The sequence below is a fragment of the Geotrypetes seraphini genome, chromosome 3, assembly GCF_902459505.1.
Source record: "Geotrypetes seraphini chromosome 3, aGeoSer1.1, whole genome shotgun sequence".
Classification (NCBI taxonomy): Eukaryota; Metazoa; Chordata; class Amphibia; order Gymnophiona; family Dermophiidae; genus Geotrypetes; species Geotrypetes seraphini.
The window spans coordinates 44,135,886-44,155,505 of record NC_047086.1 but is presented as its reverse complement, the minus strand read 5'-3'; the positions used below and the strand labels follow the sequence as shown (position 1 = coordinate 44,155,505).

General features: G+C 37.7%; 1 protein-coding gene across 7 annotated transcripts in view; it reads right to left on the bottom strand.

The window, feature by feature from the left end:
- PHIP (pleckstrin homology domain interacting protein) overlaps nucleotides 1-19,620 on the bottom strand; it is a 603,903-nt gene that overhangs the window by 396,265 nt on the left and 188,018 nt on the right. Inside the window, exon 13 of one of the 7 annotated variants that reach the window (XM_033937025.1) lies at nucleotides 4,841-4,896. The exons of the other annotated variants lie outside the window; for them this stretch is intronic. Coding sequence (XP_033792916.1) covers nucleotides 4,887-4,896 — 10 coding nt within the window. The 3' untranslated portion in view covers nucleotides 4,841-4,886. The remainder of the gene's footprint in view (nucleotides 1-4,840; nucleotides 4,897-19,620) is intronic. 7 annotated transcript variants of the gene reach the window in all.

Sequence of the window (19,620 nt, the reverse complement as noted above, 5' to 3'; positions counted from 1 at the left end):
AGGATCGGATGTCGTCAGAGCGACGGCCTCGGCATGGTCATGGATATGCGGTGCCGAGAGAATGGGCATGGAGGGGTCCATAGGTACCGATGGCGTGGATACCGGTTGGACGGTGTGGGGCTCGGGCCGGTCTGGTACCGAAAGCAGTGGTGCCAGGATAGAGGGCAAGAGCTGTTTAAGTTGCTGTTGGAGTTGTTCCTGCAACTTATCCTGGAGGATGGCCGCAATGCGGTCATCCAGGGGTGGCACCGGAACCACTTTTTTCTGCTTTGGTTCCATGGGTGCCGCTCTACGCTCCGGCGATGAGGAGGCCGATGACGAGGCACTCACCGATATCGGAGCGGAGCGCTTTTTAGTTCGGCGTGGAGCCGAAAGAGCCGGTGTCGCCACCGAGGTGGGAGGGCGCTCAAGGGTGGAAGGCTTCTTAGCCGGCTTACCTGGCGCCGGTGGCGCCGATGTAATGTCAGGCGGTGTCGAGGTGGTCGGTGCCGACTTCGATGGTGCCGCAGTTGAAGAAGTCGAGTCCATAGTCGGGCCGGTGCCGAACAGCAGACTTTGCTGAATTTGGCGATTCTTCAAAGTGCGTTTTTTAAGAGTGGCACAGCGGGTGCATGAGTCCGCCCGATGCTCCGGTCCCAAACACTGTAAACACCAATTGTGTGGGTCAGTGAGGGAGATCGGGCGTGCACACCGCTGGCACTTCTTAAAACCGGGCTGCGGGGGCATGAATGGAAACACGGCCTCCGCAAAATCAAACCCCGAGGCCTGGATCGTGACAACAGGCCCCGCCGGGGCAAGGACAAAAAACGAAACAAAAAGAAAATTTTTTTTTTTTTTTTTTTGGAAATGAAAGAAAAATGAACCCGAAGGTAAATAAAACGAAAAAAGAACGCGAGCGGGAAGGCAAAAAGAGGATTTCAATCGGAGTTGAAAAACGCACGTCTTCTTCGCTCCGCGGAAACGAAGAAACTGGGGACCACGCTCTCCTCCGTCGGGCGGGAAGGCACTCGCGCACGCGCGGTGCGGCCAACTAGAACTTTCTAGTAAAAAGGTCCGTACCGTGGGCTCCGTCGGTGACGTCACCCATGCGTAAAGAATATGCTGCCTGCTTGTCCTGGGATAAACCTGGTTATTCTCAAAAATGTAACTCCTCCTCCCTCTCTGGTTATTCTAGTCCTCTAAATTTTCTCTTCATTTTGCCTCTTCCCTCCACTGGAGTTCCTTTCGGAGTTCCTTTTTACCCTAACTCTTGTTAACCGTGTTGAGCTTTACGAATGTAGAGATGATGCGGTATACAAACCTAAGGTTTAGATTAGATTAGATTTCTTCTTAGAGCAACTTGGAACCAACAAGAACCAACAAGAGGGGGAACTAGTTTAGATTTGGTCCTTAATGGAATTCAAGGCATAGTACAGGAGGTAACTGAGTTGGGTCCGCTGGGAAACAGTGATCATAACGTGATCAAATTTGGTTGATACCTGGAGTGACGTCACAAACAAAATATACTAAACAAGCGCAGTGTGGTGCACTGGTTAAAGCTACAGCCTCAGCATCCTGAGGTTGTGGGTTCAAAACCTTGCTGCTCCTTGTGACCCTGGACAAGTTACTTAATCCCCCCATTGCCCCAGGTACATCAGATAGATTGTGAGTCCACCAGGAAAGACAGAGAAAAATGCTTGAGTACCTGAATAAAATTCTTGGAAACAATTCTGAACTCCCCCCTGGGAGAACGTTATAGAAAATTGAATAAATAAATTAATTTAATTTTCGAAAGGACAACTAGAATAAAATGAAGAAAATGGTTAAAAAAAAGTTGAAAGGACCTAGTGACCTGGATTAGCCAGCATGAGGATGGGCTACTGGGATAGATGGACCACTGGTCTGACCAGTAAGGCTATTCAATTTGTAGATGACACTAAACTGTTCAAATTTGTTAAAATGCATGTGGATTGTAAAAAAATTGCAGGCAGACCTTAAGAAATTGGAAAACTGGACATCCAAGTGCAGGTGAAATTTAATGTGGACAAATACAAAGTAATGCACATTGGGAAGAATAACCCAAATCATAGTTATCAGATGCTAGATTCCACCTTAGGAGTTGGTGCCCAAGAAAAGGATCTGGGTGTCATTGTAGACAATACGATGAAACCTTCCCCCCAAGGTGTAGTGGCAAAAAAAAAAAAAAAAAAGCAAATAAGATGCTAGGAATTATTTAAAAAGGGATGCTTATCAAGACTAAGAATGTTTGAAGACATCTGCATCACTCCATGACGCGAACTCACCTGTAGTATTGCATTCAATTCTGGTTGCCTTATCTCAAGAAAGCTATAGCAGAATTAGAAAAGGTTCAAAGAGCAACCAAGATGATAAAGCGGATGGAATTCCTCTCGTATGAGGAAAGACTATTCAGCTTGGAAAAGAGACGGATGAGGGGAGATATGATTGAAGTCTACAAAATCCTAAGTAATGTAGAGCAGGTACAACTGGACCGATTTTTACTCTGTCAAAAATTAAAGAGACTAGAAATGCTTGATGTTACAGGAAAATACTTTTAAAACCAATAAGAGGAAATATTTTTTCACTCAGAGAATAGTTAAGCTCTGGAACGCGACTCTATTCCCCCATTCATTCTTAAACGTCACTTTGCTATTTTTGGACCATTCATTCTTAAACTTATTCACGCAAGTCTCACCTCAGCAACACTACAAGAAACCTGGAAGCATTCACTTATCTTTCCCATTCTCAAAAATTATAAAGGATCTACTCAGGAATGTTCAAATTACAGACCAATATGGAATATCATCTTATAATTCCCGACAGGTCTTTTCTGGAAGATTTTTGAAGCAGTAGCTCGTTTTCAAATAAATTCCCCTGATGCAGCAGGATTGCGAAACAGAGCCTGTCGGGAATTATGCGTATGCTGAGGAAAGTCAGACATCTTTTTCATCAACAACATTTTTCCAATCTGGTTCAGTCGATTATTTTATCTCATCTTGACTATTGTAATGCCCTCTATCTCGGTATTACAAAAAAACCTGTCTTTCTAGATTACAACTGATCCAGAACACTACTGCCAGATTGATTTTCAGGAAATATAAGTTTGATCATGTAACACCAATACTTTATAACTTGCATTGGCTTCCTGTGTATTTTAGAGTCCAGTTTAAATGTGCCTGTGTCATTTTCAAAATTCTCTTTGGAATTTTTTCCCCGTTAGTTCCTCTATCTTGGAATCTTTATAGATTCTCTTTTGCAAGGGGCAATCAACAATTTAAACTATCTTGTCCATCTAGTAAAGGTATCAAAAGAATCAAAGCTTTTGGTCAATCCCTGTCCTTCAAGTTCACCCAACTTTGGAATGATCTTCCACTTTTTCTGCAAAGTTTTAGTTCTCTTTCACCCTTTTGCAAGTCTTTGAAAACCATTCTGTTTACCAAACACTTTGCTAATTAATTTCTCTTCCATTCTTGCTATGTTGTTACTTGCTTAATTTAATCACCGTTTCATATTTTTATTATCTTATCTAACTATTATAAACCGAGTCGAGCTTTCTCAGATTGAGGACTTGGTATACAAAACTAAGCATTAGATTAGATTAGATTAGAAAATAGAAACATTTGTACAAATGCTTCAAAGGTAATAATATAATCAAAAATCAAAAGGGAGACAAATAAAAAGGACATACAAAAGGGTAAAGCTGGATACATAAGGAAGAACGGTAAAATGGTACATAATTTAAATTTTATTAGGTGGAAGAACAAATGAAAAGGGTAAGAAGGGAACAAAAAGGGGTAAAGGAAGCAGCAAGAGGCCTGCTGACAGAATTAATCATGGGCTGAAAACATATTTTAAATATTGAAAGTGTCTTGAAACAGAAAAGATTTTAGGCCTGATTTGAATTTAGACGACAGTGTTCTTGACTCAGATTTATAGGGAGTTCCACAGTGAGGGAGCAACAACAGAGAAAATGGTTTTACGTGTAGTATTGTCCATGTTGCTACTTTTTGGTTTTTTGTCAGGTACTAGTGACCATGAGGATGGGCTACTAGGCTAGATGGACCATTGGTCTGACCCAGTAAGGCTATTCTTATGTTTTTATGTTCATTTAACTGATTTTTTTCACAAGCAAATAATGTACTTGACGAATCTGATAAAAGCCCTGGCATGGAGATCATTAAAAAAACAACCAATTCCAGGTTTATCAAACCACTTTCCCATCCCAGGAAATGCAAACTCTGTATTGTAACACCTTTATAGAAGCTCATGTATTGTAACACTATTACAAAGCTCATATAAATCACTCTGAATTGACTCCCCCTGTCATTAGCAGCAGCATAGAAGCATTCAATAAATAATAAAGACCTCAGGGCACTCTTCTCTACCTAATCAGAACAAAAAATGACACTCTTTCTATGTAAGACTCAACTCTCCTTACCTGTCCTAGAGAAACAAAAGATTTGTAATAAATGGAGTCACAAGTTTTTGCAGTCTAGCCCACTCCATCATTAGAGCAAAAACAAATAAATCTGTGCTTCCAACTATCCAAAATAGTCATATAAAGCACCAAAATGTAAAGTTATATATAGTGAAATAACCATAAATTATTTATATTTGTATAAAGATTCTAACATTCAAAATCAAAAGCATTTTTTAACACAAAAAAATAATATTCTTAGTGCATAACCCTTTAGAATACGAGTCAATACAATTTTAATTTTCTAGTCCACAGAAAACTAAAAGTCAAAAAAGAGAAATTATCTAGGTTTGCCCTCAATGTCAGCTGAAAGTGCACAGCTTCACAGAAAATAAAGTTATTCATGGCAACTCCTTCAAGCCTCACCTTAGCCAATGGTCCCACTCTCACTAGGAGCTTCTTCAGGTAGTCTTCATAGAAAACTAAAATTAAAAATATAAATCTTTATTTAAACTAAGGGGATCATTTACTATTTTCAATCATTAAATTTTATTTCAGAACTTCAAACAAAACTACAAGAAGCAAGCATAAAAGCTTGTGAAAAAGTGCTGGAACATGCACATTGCATACACTTTCCATATATTCTCACTTACATGCTTGTACTCCCAGTTGGTTCACAAAAACACTTGTTTATTAATTTCATAATATAGACTAGATAGAAGTTAAAAAATGCTATTTGTAAATATATTCCTACTAACATCAAAATAAATGTTGCAATGAATTTCTATGGCTGCTCGGTGACAAACAAAAAATATCTCATGTTCTTTAATCACCAATGAACTGAAAGAAAAGCCAATTCTTTTTGTTTGTATAACCCTGAACAATATTCCATAACATGAGTCTTTATTTTTATAAATTGTTTTCCCAGTATATATATAGAAGCATGGATAGATTACACCCTCTGAAATACAGTCTGTATAGTTATAAATCTTATGAATTATCGCCAATATTGGATGATTACTATACACTGATTGCCTTTACAATGACCTTTATTTACCTCCTCTTTTGATGACCTGTGTGGTGTTCAATATGATCTGAGTAATCTCTCAAATTTGTGCCTCTCTGAAAGGCAAACTGGTGCTGTTCAAGGAACACCTCACTGTACACCCAAACACAAAGCAACTTCTTTTTTTTTTAATTATCTCAATAGTAAAGTAAGGTAAAACATCATATTTATGACAATTATGAGTTATACTATCAAATAATGTCACAATTTGCATATTTTCCACATTTATAAGCCTTCAGATTGCTGAAGGTTATCCTTTCCCCTCAAAATGGATTTCATCCAAGTTTCTTTAAAATTTGATAAAAATCGCTTTTTCAGACTTTCAAAGCGATGTACATTTAAAAATGGGAGGGGTGGAGACAAACAATTTGTTGAGGGAGACTCTGACTTACTTCAAACGAAAGGAAAAATGGGCAAATGAAAAGGAAAAATGCAGAGGAACTACAATCAGTATAGGATAGAAACGGAGAAGGGGAAAACCAAAAGGGAGTTACATTGATCGTTGCTTGCCTGCTTTTAATGTCACTGTAAGCACTAAGATGGGTTATTCAAAAGTGTCCCTAAATAGGTAACTTTTTAGTTTCCCTTTAAACTTGTCAAGGGATTTTTCTTCCCGTACGTGGGCCGGTAATAGATTCCAAATTTGAGGGTCAGTGACTTGTTTTTTCCAACTCCTACTGCAGTCCACAATCATTTCAGATACAAAAATTGTATTTAGAAATATTATCTCTAAATAGGACAAGCGGCAATTTGTCTTGGTGACATTCGGTTTAAAATACAAGTGATGGCAATACTCAGACAATTTCACCATATCCTATGAGGGCACATTCAAGTTCAGTGGGTTTCTACCAGGTACTTGTGACCTGGATTGGCCACAGTGGAAACAGAATACTGAGCTAGATGGACCATTGGTCTGACCCAGTATGGCTATTCCTGTGTTATGTTCAGTGAATATATGAACCTGTATACCACAACAGATGTCACATCAGCATATACAAATGTCCATCTTTTTGTGCCTGAGAGACCATGGACATACAAGTTTAAAATGATGAGGGTTTGCAAGGAATCCTGTAGGATATTATTTTGCTGGATCTGCCAAGCACTTGTATCACCTCCCAAGTATACACGAATCTTCCATCCATGCAGAAGTAATTAAGCCAGATGGGCAAACCACTATGACAGAACGCTGACACATTTTGCCAGAAGACCAGCACACCAAATTATATCATGTGCTGCTATAAGATCCAGTTTTTCCTGAAAATCATTCTTGATGAAGACAGTTAATGTTGCAACATGATAGCAGGGGCTGTGATCCTGTCAGGATCCAGCTTGGTCTGAGATGAAAGTAGTCCAATCTATGGGAGAAAGATGCTGAAGTACAAGATGTTCAAGGCATTTTAAAAGACACTCAATAAAGAAATAGGACAATAACTGGCTGTCAACTTTGGATCTTCTTCCAAATTTTGGAAATTTGATTGCTTGCCATTATTGTAGAAAAAAACCCAGTAACAGCAATGCAAGGGCCTTGGGTCAAAGATGGATTAGAAATTATGAGTGAATGTTAGCCAGGAATTGTACACTCTTTGTGTGTGTCATGTCAGAGACTAAGAACATTTGTGGTGGACCATTACTTACCAGCATTACATCATACTCATCAATCTGCTGTAGAAGTAAACCAAGGTATCTCAGACATGCCATTCAATCTCAGACATGCCTATGCAATCTAGATCAAATATGCAACCATGGTGTTTGCTCTGATAAGGTAATAGTGCATCCTTTGGGAGCAATGGGCTGCTTCTAGATGGCAAATGAAACCCCAGTTCTTTCAGTTTGAATAGGTAAAGTCTTTATTTGTCACAAAGTCCTCTCTCTGGGTCTTTCTAGTTGTATTCTATGACATTCAATATCCATACATGTAATACAGGACTTAGTAGCATTTACCAAGCTGTTTTGAGAAATGATGGTATGCCTTCTCGATGACAAATTTCCTCATGAGCAATGATGGAAGAGAGCTGTCCATCACAGTGGAAACCTAGTTCAGTAGAATTTGCCAGTATTAAAAAAAAAAAAAAGGAATTGACATCCTCTCTTAATGGATAGCAACTAAGGGCTAGATTTGATCTGTTTGCCACCCCTTTGGGACCCGATTTCCCTCTGACCCGATTCACTAACCTCTCCTCCAATCCGATTCCAATACGTGCATGCAAATGAGGGGAAATGGCATGCAAAGTAGGCAGGGATGCGATTCACTAAAAAAAAAAAAAAAAGGGACACCAACTGGGCTGACTGATCCAAAAATAAGCAACTTCTGAGGGCCAGTCGCTCAGGTCCTTTTCGACTGCCCTGCCTTATGCCGCCCTGCTCTCTGCCCTGCTTCTCTGCTCTCAGTCCCGATCTCCTGCTCTCAACCCCATCTCCTGCTCTCAGCCCCAAATCTTCTGCCCTTCCCCACAGTGCAAGCCGTGGTTTTAACCCGCAGGCTTAAAGCAGGTTAAAACCACAGGCTTGCAAATAAAAAAATAGCAAAAAAGGTTTTCTGCTCTGCCGAGCACGGAGGGCTACCACATGCACAGACCATCTAAAGTCAAGGAAGATGATCTGCGCATGCTCAAGGATCGCTCTCCAGCAATCTGCGTGTTCGGTGGGGGTGTGTGCCAACGATCGCCCCCATTTGCATGCAGGCCTTTTGTGAATTCATCGGTCTGAATGCAATCGGACATGGAAAGCAAGGTTAGTGAATCTAGTCCTAAAGCATGAGCCCTTTCCCAGACCATCTGGAAGTCACCCTGGAATGCATGACAACATACTATTAGCACCTTTTAAAGGCTGCAAGTAAGCTGAAAACCCATAATAATCTGCTGTTCAAACTGGCTGGCTCCATATGTATTTTTATCGAGAGAATTGTGTAAAGCATATGACAGGAGTGTTTCTGTTTATTAGACTTTACAGTATAATCTGTCAATTGTTGGTTCTACATATTCTTTTATTAAAATTCAGGTTTAAGATATATATGTACTTATAAAGTAGGTTTAAGATATATATGTACTTATAAAGTAAACCTCTTTAAGATATATATGTACTTATAAAGTAATCCACATTAAAACTGGATTCTAACTTGAAGGGGTCCTTTTACTAAGCTGTGGTAAATATAGGCTTTAGCCCTTTTCAATATGCTATGATCATGTTTAATAGGCCATAAAATGCCAAGTACTAATGTTGTCATTAGTGTTCAGCCATCTTTACAAATTATTGTGGGAGCACTTAACACCTCTATTCTAGACAGTAAGGGCTCCTGCATTACCTGTTTGCTAATCAGATCACTCTCTGCCCTTGAAACCCCTCCTCAATTTAAAAAAAGAATTAATAGTAATTATTTAGCACATGGTTAGTATGCACACATTTTCAGATTACCACTGCAGCACATCTCATGGTACTCCAATTTTTGCTGCATCACAGCTTAGGAAAAGGATCCCTTGGTTTTCTAAATCCTCTTGCCTTTAAGATTATATTACTATTGAAGCTGTTTATATGATTTTATATCAATATATTTAAGCCCTTTGGTAGATTTTGTGGAATATAAGGTATGCTTAAAAAGTTTTTAACGGTGCAGAAATGTCAGCTTTAAATTAAGCCTGAGCATGCTCAGCATTTGTATAGCATTTCCTCAGACATAGGGGGATAGTTGTCATTATTCATAAAGTAGCTCATTAAGGGATTTCCTTAAAGTTTGATGTTTCTAATCTCCAAGACAGAGTTTTTTAACAAAGAATTTAAACATGCTCACTGTATGATTGAGGTCAATTAACAATAAAAGTATAGCACAGTAGCTACAACTTATGGTGCAGTTTACTCGGGGTATGCCTTAACTGTGTTTTTAAATAACCCCCTTTTTTTTTTTTTTTTTTTTTAAATAATTCTAATAAACCTTTTCCATTTTGGTTGCTGCCTGATAAATGAACAATTTTAGAGACTGCTTTTTTCCTTTTAATTACACATTTTTGTTTTAATGTTTTTCATAATGTTTTTCATTCATGGCCATTTCAGTTTCAATAAAATAGTGCTAGCATCACTGCTCTTAATACTCATATTTACTCATTTTATTATACCTTTAAAAAAAGAGCATATTTATAGCATGCTATATATTTAAGGAATGTAGCCCTGAAAACAGCCTAATGAAGCAATATTTTATCTGGACTAATTTTTGTGCTAAGATATGGATAGTTTTGTAGACTGTACATTAAGACAAAAGCTTGTTGATAATTCACTTAGGGATCTTATGAAGCTGTAATTTGTCAAATCATCCACCAAAAATGCACTGCACACTTTTTTATTTAAAAAATTTATAACCATTACATCCAACAGTTCAGAGCACATAAAATACATAATAGACCATCATTAAACTAAAACAGATTACAGATTTACTAAGCTGTGGTAGGGATTTCTACTACGGCCCAAAGCATTAAATGCTCTGGCGCTGCTCATAACAGCTCTAGGCCACAATAAAATCCTCTACTACAGCTTAGTAAAAGAAGGCCTTAGTGCTATCTTTTTTATCTATTTATGCCTTTGTTTCCATTTTTTTATTACTATTTTTACTTATTGTCCACTGCTTGACAAAAAATGTTTTAAAAATGTGTTGGTCAATGTGTTTTTAAAACGTTTTGGTCAATAATACGAAATAAATGATACTTGTCCTTTTACTGTGATGTTTTTAATATCTGTATAATTTCTAATTGATTTTCACTTTTTTAAAAATAACTTTTATGTTGGCAATAAAATTGTGTGTTTTAGGACTCCTGATGCAAACACATCAACGAAACACAGCCGCATTGGGTCATAGGACATCTACTCTCGACTTTTTATATGTATTTTTATTGTGAATATTTGGCTAGCCATCGAGCATATTAGAATTATATGGGTTATAAATATTTTAAATATAAAAACAGTATTGTGATCTAGGATCAACATGATTATGAGAGAGAGGTCTGGAACTAGGTAAATGATATAGTTGCCCCTGAAAGGAGACAGATGATAGAGTGAATTAGAATATATTCTGAATTACGCATTTGAACAGGGAATGACTGAGAAAGGCATATGTATAAAAATCACCTTAATATTCCAAAGTTTTGTGTCATTCCAAAATTTAACAAATCTATCACAAGTTAACTGAATGCATGCGATATGGACCCTAAAACGATAAACTTGATTAAAAGCTGGTTAAATGGAAGGAGACCAAGGGTAGTGGTAAATGAGTCTGCTCGGAGGAAAAGGATGTTGTTAATGGAGTGCCGCAGAGAACTGTCCTTGGGCCAGCTCTATTTAACATCTTTGTGAGTGATATTGTGGAAAGGCTGTCTGGCACAGTTTGCCTTTTGGCGGATGAACAAAGCTCTGTAATAGAGTATTCACCCCAGAGGTTATAGATAGCATGAGGAGAGATCTGGTGAAGCTTGAAGAATGGTCAAGTAACTGGCAACTAAGATTTAATGCTAAAAAAATAGGGTCATGCACTTGGGCTGCAAAAATCCAGGAGAAAGGTATAGTATACTTGGCAAGGAACTTTTGTGCGCGTAAGAAGAGTAGGACATGGGAGTGATTGTGTGATGATCTCAAGGTGGCAAAACAGGTAGAAAAGACAACAGTCAAAGCCAGGAAGATGCTTGCATGCATAAAAAGAGGAATAACCAGTAGGAAAAGAAAGGCAATAATGCTGCTGTATAAGTCTTTGGCAAGGCCCCATTTGGAATACTGTGTGCAATTTTGGAGACCATACCTTCAAAAAGATATAAACAGAATAGAGTCGGACCTTTATCATAAATCGTACGGGAACAGACTTAGAGAATTTAATATGTATACTCTAGAGCAGTGTATTGCAAACGGTGTGCCTCCTGAGATTTCAGGTGTGCCATGGCACACTGGGGAGGAGGTGGGGGCTTATTGCCTCTACCTAGAAGTGAAGTGTTGGAGCTGGACTCCTATCGATGGTGGTTCACACTGAAAGCACCCTTTATTTTGACTTCATTCACACGATACTGAACGTGGTTTGTGTGTATAGTCTGTGTTCCTGAGCGTCCTCCTAATGAACCTTGATGTGACTAGGTCTGCCTTTTTTTGTTGTTGCTAGTTTAGGTTTTTGGCAGTATTGGAGTGTAATTCTTGTGTAGACAATCAGCCGGCACTAGCGCCTCTCCTCTCCGGCCCTCTTCCCTGCTGGCACCCCCCCCCCCACTGGTGTGCACTTACGGGTGCCTCGAGCCGTGGACACTATCTTTAGTGTTCCCTAGGTCGCGAAAGTTTGAGGGACACTGCTCTACAGCAGAGGTAGTGAACTCTGGTCCTCAAGAGCCATATTCCAGTCGGGTTTTCAGGATTTCTCCAATGAATATGCATTGAAAGTAGTGCATGCAAATAGATCTCATGCATATTCATTGGGGAAATCCTGAAAACCTGACTGGAATACGGCTCTCGAGGACCGGAGTTCCCTACCCCTGCTCTAGAGGAAAGATGGGAGACACTGGATATGACAGAGATGTTTAAATATCTGACGTTAATGTACAGGAGGCAAGTCCTTTTCAAATGAAAGAAAATTCTGGAAGGAGAGTGCATAGGATGAAGTTAAGAGCTGATAGGCTCAGGAGTAATGTAAGACAATACACTTCTTTACAGAAAGGGTGGTAGATGCATAGAATGGTCTCCTGGTGGAGGTGATGGAGATGAAGACTGTATCTGAATTCAAGATAGCATGGGACAGGCATGTGGGATCTCTTGGGGAGAAGATAATGGATGATGAGGAAGGGCAGACCGGATGGGCCACTAGGCCTTTATCTGCTGTCATGTTTCTATGTTTCTGAGTCTTCCTCACAATTCTACAGTAGCTAGAGTGGAAGAGTGGCCCAGTGGTTAGCAGCTGCCTCGGCACCCAGAGGTTATGAGTCTGATTCCCACTACAACTCCTAACACTTCATTGTCCCATGGAAAACTGCTTTGATTATGTAAAATCACATAGAAAAAGCAGTATATCAAGTCCCATCCTTTTTACCCTTTATTTATGTTGACCTATATCTATGCCTATTAGTATCTACAGGGAAATCATACATAAAAGATTCCACATCAATGAAACTGAAAATTACATTACATTAGTTTCTTTTATTCCGCCAATACCTTGCAGTTCTAGGCAGATTACAAAAGAAAGAGATTCTGGTCATTTCCAGAAGATTACAGGGAAGCTATTGGTTGTAACATTTGGAGTCTGGTGATGGAGTAAGGATATTAGTTGAATCAGGAGTTTGTCTTGACATATTTCTTGAACAGCCTGGTTTTTATTTTCCTCCTGAAAGTTCTGTAGTTTGGTGCTAAAATCAGTAGATTGGAGATGTGACTGTCTAGTTTCGCTGCTTGCATGGCGAGTAGTCTGTCGTGTATTTTTTTTACACTGAATGCCCTTGATTGAGAGGTGGGTGAAGGGTGTCTGAGTTCTCCTTGGTCTAGGAGAGTTGTTCTGAGTTAGGCGAGTGTTCAAGTAGGATGGTCCATTGCCATTTAGGGTTTTGAAGAGTATGCAATAGAATTTTAAAAGTATTCTTACTTGTATTAGTAGCCAGTGTGTGTCTTGGATGCAGCGGTGATATGGTCGAACATCTTCAGTGAGTAGATCAGTCTGAGGGCTGTGTTTTGCACTGTTTGTAGTTGTTTTATCATGGTGGCGGGGCAGGGTAGGTATATGATATTGCAGTAGTCTGGTAGGCCTAGTATTAGTGCCTGGACCAGGAAAATGTACTATATAGTCAATTTAGATATTAATGACTTTAGATACTAGTTCTTTGTACACAAATATTCAATCAAGGATCAAAATTAAAACTACAGATCAAAATAATAACAGACCAATTTGGAAAATGGATAATACACTGTTGGTTGACCAAAACTTTTGTGAAAATCTTTTAACAAAAATGAAAGAATTTTTTCAAATAAATGATAATGATGATATAAACAGAGAAACTTTATGGGATGCTTTTAAGGCATCAATTAGAGGACAAATAATTTCTTATTCGGCTTTTCTAAAAAAACAAATTAAAAAACAATTTTTAATCTTAGAAAAAGAGATAAAAAATTTAGAATCAAAACTTATAGAAAAATGGGAATATTCTATTCAACAAGAATTATTAAAATTAAAAGGTAAATATAATGAGATCTCATCTAAAATGATTAGGAAAGATTTATTTTCTCAACAAACATTGTACTATGGTAATTCAAACAAATCAGGAAGAATACTGGCAAATTATCTTAAAGCGAAAAAAAGAAAAACAAAATTAATAGCAATAAAAGACGAAAATGGAAATACATATACACAAATTGAACCTATTTTAAAACAATTCTTGAAATTTTATAAATCTCTTTATTCTTCCGAAAATTATCCAAATAAAGAAAAAGATGGTTTTGAATTTTTAAAAATGTTAGAGGGTCCAAAAATTCCTGAACATATAAAACGAAGTTTGGAAGAACCAATATCACTAAAAGAATTAGGAACAGCTTTGAAGTCCCTTAGAGTTGGATCCGCTCCAGGTGGTGATGGATATACAGTGGAATTTTATAAAACATTTCAAAATTTTTTATTACCCTATTTATTAAATCTCTATCAACATCAGCTCAATAAAGGTTGTATTAAAGGCACTATAGCAGAATCTTTGACTATTGTTTTGCCAAAGTCCAATAAAGATCCCACTTTGGTCTCAAACTATAGACCAATATCTTTAATAAATGTAGATGGAAAATTATTAGCAAAAATACTTGCGCTAAGATTAGCTAAAGCTCTCCCCCATATAATAGGTATGCATCAAACAGGATTCGTTGCTCAAAGACATTCATCTCACAATACCAGATTAACATTCCATATGTTATATTTAACAAAGAAATTGAATGAACCTACTTTTGCAATTTCATTAGACGCAGAAAAGGCCTTTGATAGAGTAGAATGGCCTTTTATGTATCAAGCAATGGAATGGTTTGGTATAGGTCCTGGATTTATACAAATGATACAAACAATGTATAGCTCCCCTTCTGCTAGACTATATATTAATAATACGTTTTCAGAAAAATTTAATCTACAGAGAGGAGTTAGACAAGGATGTCCCTTATCCCCTTTGCTGTTTGATATTGTTTTAGAACCCTTAATATTAGCCATCCAACAAGCTAAGGAGATACAGGGTATACCTCATTCAGATAAAGAATATAAGATATCTGCTTATGCAGATGATTTATTACTATATCTGAAGAATCCAGAATCCACCATTCCACATCTACTTGAATTGATTGAGAAATTTGGAAATTTTTCAGGATATAAAATTAATTGGAATAAATCAGAGATTCTTCCACTAAATATACATTGTACAAAAGGTTTATTTGATACATTCCCTTTTGTTTGGAAGGAAGAACATATTAAATACCTTGGAATTTTGATAACAAAAACAGTAGATGAAACAATGAAAATTAATGAAAAATGCTTATTACAAAAAATAATAGAAATGTGTGAGCAATGGAATCCTTTGCATTTATCTTGGTGGGGAAGAGTACAAACTGTAAAAATGATGATTTTACCGGTAGTATGTTACCAAATGGGGATGATACCAGTTTTTTTTCAAGATTCGTTTTATACAAAAATAAATAGGACTTTGACAAAATTTATATGGCTTAATAAAAAACCAAGAATTGCTCTAGCGTCATTACAAAGACCAATTAAGGAGGGAGGGGTAAATTTTCCCAACTTTTATAGGTATCATCAAGCCTATATCTTACGTCATGGTATGTATTGGATCCTCCCAGAACCCACAGATAATATTCCAGACTGGTTTTGGCTAGAATGGAGGCTTATGTTTCCATTACGTCTTAATCATGTAATTAGTATCAAAATGCCAAGGATATACAAAGATCATAAAATATTTATGGATACCTGGAAAACTCTAAAATACACAAGTAATCTTACTCAAATTCCAATTAGTAAATCAACCAACCAAACTATATGGCTAAACCCCAAGATCAAAATTGGCGGTTTTAAAGTCATCTGGAAACATTGGATGATAGCAGGCATTCGCACTTTGGATGATGTAATTAAAAATGATAAATTGCTGGAGTTTTCACAATTGCAACAAAAATTTGGTCTCAATAAAACACAATATTTTAAATGGTTGCAATTGAAGCAATCTATTCAGAAAGGGTTCCCTGAATGGAAAGATCTCGCTAAATATCACAGTTTGGAATTCTTATGTTTCCAGATGGACTCAATAGGTCACAAAGCCGCACAGTGGTATAAATTAATATCCGGATATATAAATAAAAAACCAAAAAATGGTCTTAGAGACATTTGGAGCATTGAGATAAAACACCAAATTAGGGCATCTCAATGGCCACGACTTTGGTCTTGGAGGCTAAAATGTACGGTGTCAGCATCTATGAGACAAACTTGGTTTTTTCTTCTTCATAGAGCTTTTTGGACCCCTACTCGTTTACAAAAAATAGATAGTTCAAGATCTAATAGATGCTGGCACTGTCATATTGAAATTGGGACATTAGATCATCTTTTATTCTTTTGTCCATTTATCCTATCATTCTGGAAATCAATTTGGCCCCAAATTAATAGATTGTTAGAAAATCCGGTAGCCTTGACATATGATACTATATTATTCGGAACAACCATGAGAGCAAAAAGCCAAATTTCATCTAGTAATAACAAACTTTTATTTATTTTAACTGGAATTGCAATACAACAAATTACATCCAATTGGAAACAACATGATAGATTGAATTACATGTTCTGGTGGAATTCGGTATGCCACATATACAAAATGGAACTCGCTATTGCAACACACAAAGGATACATGAATAAATTTAAAAAAATATGGGGACCATTAACCGATTTTTGTAAAGAAGGATAATTTTTCCCATAAATAAAACTTGAAAATATCTGAAGACCGTTAACATGATTTCTCTAATGAACTTTTCCCATGATAAGATAATTGTAAAGAGGGAAAGGGGGTGGGTTTTTCAATTTTGATTATTACATACTAAACTAATATTTAAAGAATGTACAATAAAATTGATTTATGTATTATTGGTTGGGAAGGAGGGCGGGACAGGGGATTATTATATTAATGTTAAAATTGATATTAATATATGAGTTAGTCAAGTGTGTATTTAAGTTTCTATTGAGTTTATTTGTAACACTTGTTGTAACACAAAAAAATGAATAAAGATTTAAAAAAAAAAAAAAAAAAAAAAGATACAGTCATCCAGTTAATTAGAAGGAAACTATTTAGAAGATATGGCTGAATGTCATGCTTTCTTTTGATTAACTGTTGTTTAAACACACAAGATAAATTCTATTTATGGAACCTAAAAAAAGCACTATTCCATAAGCTGTGCTTAAATTTAGGCATGGTTTATAGACAGCGCTTGTGCGCAGGACCCATGCCTAACTTTAGAAAATGTGGCCATTTACATCAATGAAAACGTGATGCAAATGCCCAAGCCAAAATTTAAACGCAGATGCCCTTATAATATAACTATATTCGTAACTTAAAGGAATTCCCCCGATCCACCCATCACCCACCCATTCCTGTATCTCCTTTGACTTGGATGTCTAAATGTACATGCATAACTTGTAATTAATTCTAATTAGTACTAATTTCTTGTTGAAATGTCATTTATTGACAATAATTAGCTTGTTATTCAATTAAATTGATATATGCTAAATAGGTACAGTAGAGTCTCACTTAACCGGAACTCTCACACAACCGGCAAAAAATTCACTGGTGGGAAAAACAACAACGTGTCTCCCGAAGCACCAGCGACAGCATGCTGAGCCACAAATCCTCTCTCCCTTAAGCCCCCAAGCAGCTATGAACCCCCTCCCTACTGCCCCGAAACACCAGCGTGGCAGCAGTCCTGAGTCGCAAAGCCCTCCTTCCTCAAGCCCCGAAGTGGCAGAAGCAAGCAGTGGTCCTGAGCTGTGAACTCCCTCACTCCCTTCTTCCCTCTCTCTCTCTTCCTTACTTGAAGCACAGTGGTTAGCAGTAGGCACAGGCTGCTTGCAGCCAGCCCTGGCAGGGGTTTTCTTCTGATGTGTCACTTCCAACACATCAGAGGAAAGGCCCTGCAGGCTTTGAGCAGTCTGTTTTGAGGCTTCCTCCTGCTGACCACTGCACTTCGGGTAAGAGAGAGAGCACGAGGGAGTTCATAGCTCAGGACCACCGCTTGCTTCTGCCACTTCAGGGCTTGAGGAAGGAGGGCTTTGCGGCTCAGGACTGCTGCCGCACTGGTGCTTCAGGAGACATGGGTTTTTTTCCCACCGGTGATTTTTTTTGCCAGTTGTGCGAGAGCCCCGGTTAAGTGAGACTCTACTGTACCTATTTTACATATATCAAATTTAATTGAATAACAAGCTAATTATCGTCAATAATTGGGAATTTAAAGCATGTTAGACAAGGTTTCTAACACACTCAATTAACCATAAAAGCCTGGAAGCCATCAATTCCCATAGGTGCCAGAAAACTGAGATTCTATTGTTCATGCCCAAATTTGTACATACAATTTTCAGCACTTTTCATTTAAGTCATCAGGAGAAAAAGTAAATAAAATGCATTATAAATGTTGTCAATGTATAGTGTATTAATATACTTTAGATGTATCTTTCTTTAATCATCCAACCTTGGCAATCATCCATAAGACTCATAATTACAAAGACTGTAATTCAGAGGGAGTAATATATGCTATAATCTGCCAATGTTCCTTAATATATATTGGGAAAACAATTTATAAAATGAAGACCTGTATTATAGAACATTGTTCAGTGTTATGCAGACATCATGAAATCTTCTCCTCCTATATAGCTCACTGATGACACAAGAATAAGGAGGTTTCAGATTTATAATTTTTTATCATTGAACAGCCACATATTTTCAAAGGAAATTTATCAAAACATATTCCTGCTCAGACTCAATAAATATCTACAAAATAGATTTTTTTTTTATTAGCTCTATCTGGTCTAAATTCTTAAATTGATTAGCAAGCATTTTTATGAACCAACTGGGAATGCATGGCACAATAGAATGAAGATATATGGGAAATACATGCATTATGCGTAAACTGGCATTTTTCACAAGCTTTTTAGAGTTGGCCCCATGTGGTTCTGTTTAAAAATTCTAAATATTGAAATGAAATAAAATTATATGATTGAAAATAATACATGATCCCCTTAGATTGACGACAGATTTATATTTTTAGTTTTCTATGAAGACTTCTTGGAAAAAAACCATAATGGGATGAAATCATTGACAAGGCTCAGCCATAACAACAACAACAGAGGCATAACATCTACAGCATGGAGGTATCATGAATAACTAATATACTGTATTCTATGAAGCTGTATACCTTTCAGCTGACAATAAGAAACAAAGCCAGATTAACTTCTCTTTAGGAATTTTTATTGCCCGTTGATATTATATGGACTATAAAATTGGGATACCACAGTGATTTCCAGTGGCTCAACAGACTACCGAAGATTGAATTTACTTTCATCCTGTAGAAAAGAGGCGCTCCCCTTCACCAGTATAATAATCTATTTGGTGGGAGGAGATTAATTTGGAAGGTAATTTGCTAGGGGAAAACACTGTGCACTCTGGCTGCTATCATACATGTGAAATGAGAGCCCTATCAGCCCTAGCCAACAAGTTATAGCAAAAATATAGAACAGAATTCTCACTACCCTAGCAAGAACAACCATTTAGGACAGAGGTCTCCAACACACAGCCCGCATGTGGTCCCGGCAATCCTTCACTGCAGCCCTCATTATACCTGCTGCTGTAGACTGTCCAGGATTTCCCCCCAAACAACAAACAAACACACACACTTCAGAAGCTGTGCACTAACACAGAGCTTCTCCACCATGATTCAGCCCCTCTGTGTAACTGAGCTGCGTGGTGCAGAAAGCTCAGGAGTCTCGCAGCTTCAACTCCCACGGGACTCCTGCACTGTGCAGCTCAAGATTACATAGAAAGCCAAATCTCAGCAGAGAAGCCCTGTGCTAGTGCACTGCACAGGATGAAAACTGAAAGGGGGGAGGGGGACTGAGAGAGAGTAGTTGAAGGCTAAA